At 47.0% G+C, this 1,467-nt stretch overlaps 1 protein-coding gene across 1 annotated transcript; it reads left to right on the plus strand.

The window, feature by feature from the left end:
• Positions 1-860: 860 nt before the first annotated feature.
• On the plus strand, positions 861-1,417 carry LOC116360716 (plexin-B3-like). The gene is made up of 2 exons (XM_031815690.1): positions 861-1,013; positions 1,298-1,417. The coding sequence occupies exons 1-2, from the start codon at positions 869-871 to the stop codon at positions 1,411-1,413; spliced, it is 261 nt and encodes an 86-aa protein (XP_031671550.1). The 5' UTR covers positions 861-868; the 3' UTR covers positions 1,414-1,417.
• Positions 1,418-1,467: the final 50 nt, after the last annotated feature.

Genomic DNA, 1,467 nt, shown 5'->3' on the forward strand with positions numbered 1-1,467 from the left:
ACGACCAATAACATTTGATCTGATTTGATTGATCTGCTCTGTTTCAACAACCTGGGCCCTTCATAGTGTTTCTGCTTTACTTCTTCATTTCTGTGGCACTGAGAGAGCAGAGTATTTTGTTAGAGCCATATAAGGAGAGCTGCGCTGTGCTATTGACTGTTATTTCTACAATACTGTTATCAGTATGTTAACCGATAAAACTCAAATGTGAGGTATTTTAATGACAGGAAATTACTGTTATTAAGAGGTCACTATGAGACAGGAATGAATGTGTAACAAGCGGACAAAATGGACAGAGAGCAGTGGCTGATGGGTGTTGGTGTTCTCCAGGTGTACCAGGAGGTCTGATTGCCGGCGAGCGGAGGAGAAGAACGGCTGGTTGTGGAGCCCCAAGCAGCAGTGTGTGAAGATCGTGTCCTTCAACCACCCAACCTCAGCTGCAAAAAGACCCAGCAGGTAGTGTCCTGTACGGGTTCTGGCAACGGCAGTAATCTCCCTCCTTGATAAGAAATAATAAGAATCAGTGACCCTCTGCTCTGAGACAATATGCACTATATTGATCCTGCTCAGAAAACTGAAAACTGGCTTATTAAAACTGCGGAATGTGCTAGCGCTCAAAGCACCTCTGACTCTGCTCTCCTCCCCCTATCTCTTTGTCTCGCTCTCATTCATTATCTCTCTCTTTTTCTATTTGTCTTGCTTCATGACTCTCTCATTCTCTCTCTCTATTTCTCTCTCTTTCTCTCTCTTTTCTCTCCTCCCTCTCTCGATGCCGCTCTCTCTCTCTCTCTCTCTCTCTTCTCTCTCTCTCTCTCTCTCTCTCTTCTCTCTCTCTCTCTCTCTCTCTCTCTCTTAGGTGGAAATCAACATGCCCTCCCTCCCCTCCTTCGGGCAGGCAGACCGTCTGTGCTGTGTGTTCCCCTCCTATATGAGTAACGCCACCATGTCCTCTGGCCAGGTCACTTGTGCCCTGCCCAACCCTGTCTCCTTACCATCCACACCTGAACACCAGGGTAGGTCATCACCCTCAGTCTCCACTGGCACTGCAGTAGGGCAAGGAGATGTTCCTGACTACATGACCTGAACAAGAGAAACTCTGAGCCCTAATTATAGGCTGTAGCTTCTTAAAGCCCAGAGCTGTTCCTGGTCAGGACATGTGGTCAAGAAAAAACTCCTGGCCCTACTCTGTTGCTTTGTTTCATTGACTTTGTTTTTTGTATATGTTACATTCACTACAACCTGTATCGTCACCAATCACAATGACACTCATACACCCTGTTCCTCTCTGTGCCTGTAGATTTCGTGGCGGTGCCCATTAAGATCTTTGTGAACGAGTCAGTGGAGCTGGCCACCAGGGAGTTCAATTTCTACAACTGTTCAGCCACCGTGAGGAAAGCAGAGAGCACACCGTGAGTTTTAACTAGCCCTCCTACTGTACTCTGGACTGTACTCTCTGGACTGTACTTT

The sequence above is a fragment of the Oncorhynchus kisutch genome, unplaced genomic scaffold, assembly GCF_002021735.2.
Source record: "Oncorhynchus kisutch isolate 150728-3 unplaced genomic scaffold, Okis_V2 scaffold342, whole genome shotgun sequence".
Classification (NCBI taxonomy): domain Eukaryota; kingdom Metazoa; phylum Chordata; class Actinopteri; order Salmoniformes; family Salmonidae; genus Oncorhynchus; species Oncorhynchus kisutch.

What these genes read in the sequence shown, in the direction of transcription:
- LOC116360716 (XM_031815690.1), top strand. Translation starts at nt 869, where the DNA reads ATGCCCTCCCTCCCCTCCTTCGGGCAGGCAGACCGTCTGTGCTGTGTG. An exon ending in ATCCACACCTGAACACCAGG is followed by an intron (nt 1,014 to 1,297) that starts GTAGGTCATCAC and finishes CTGTGCCTGTAG; the next exon opens with ATTTCGTGGCGGTGCCCATT.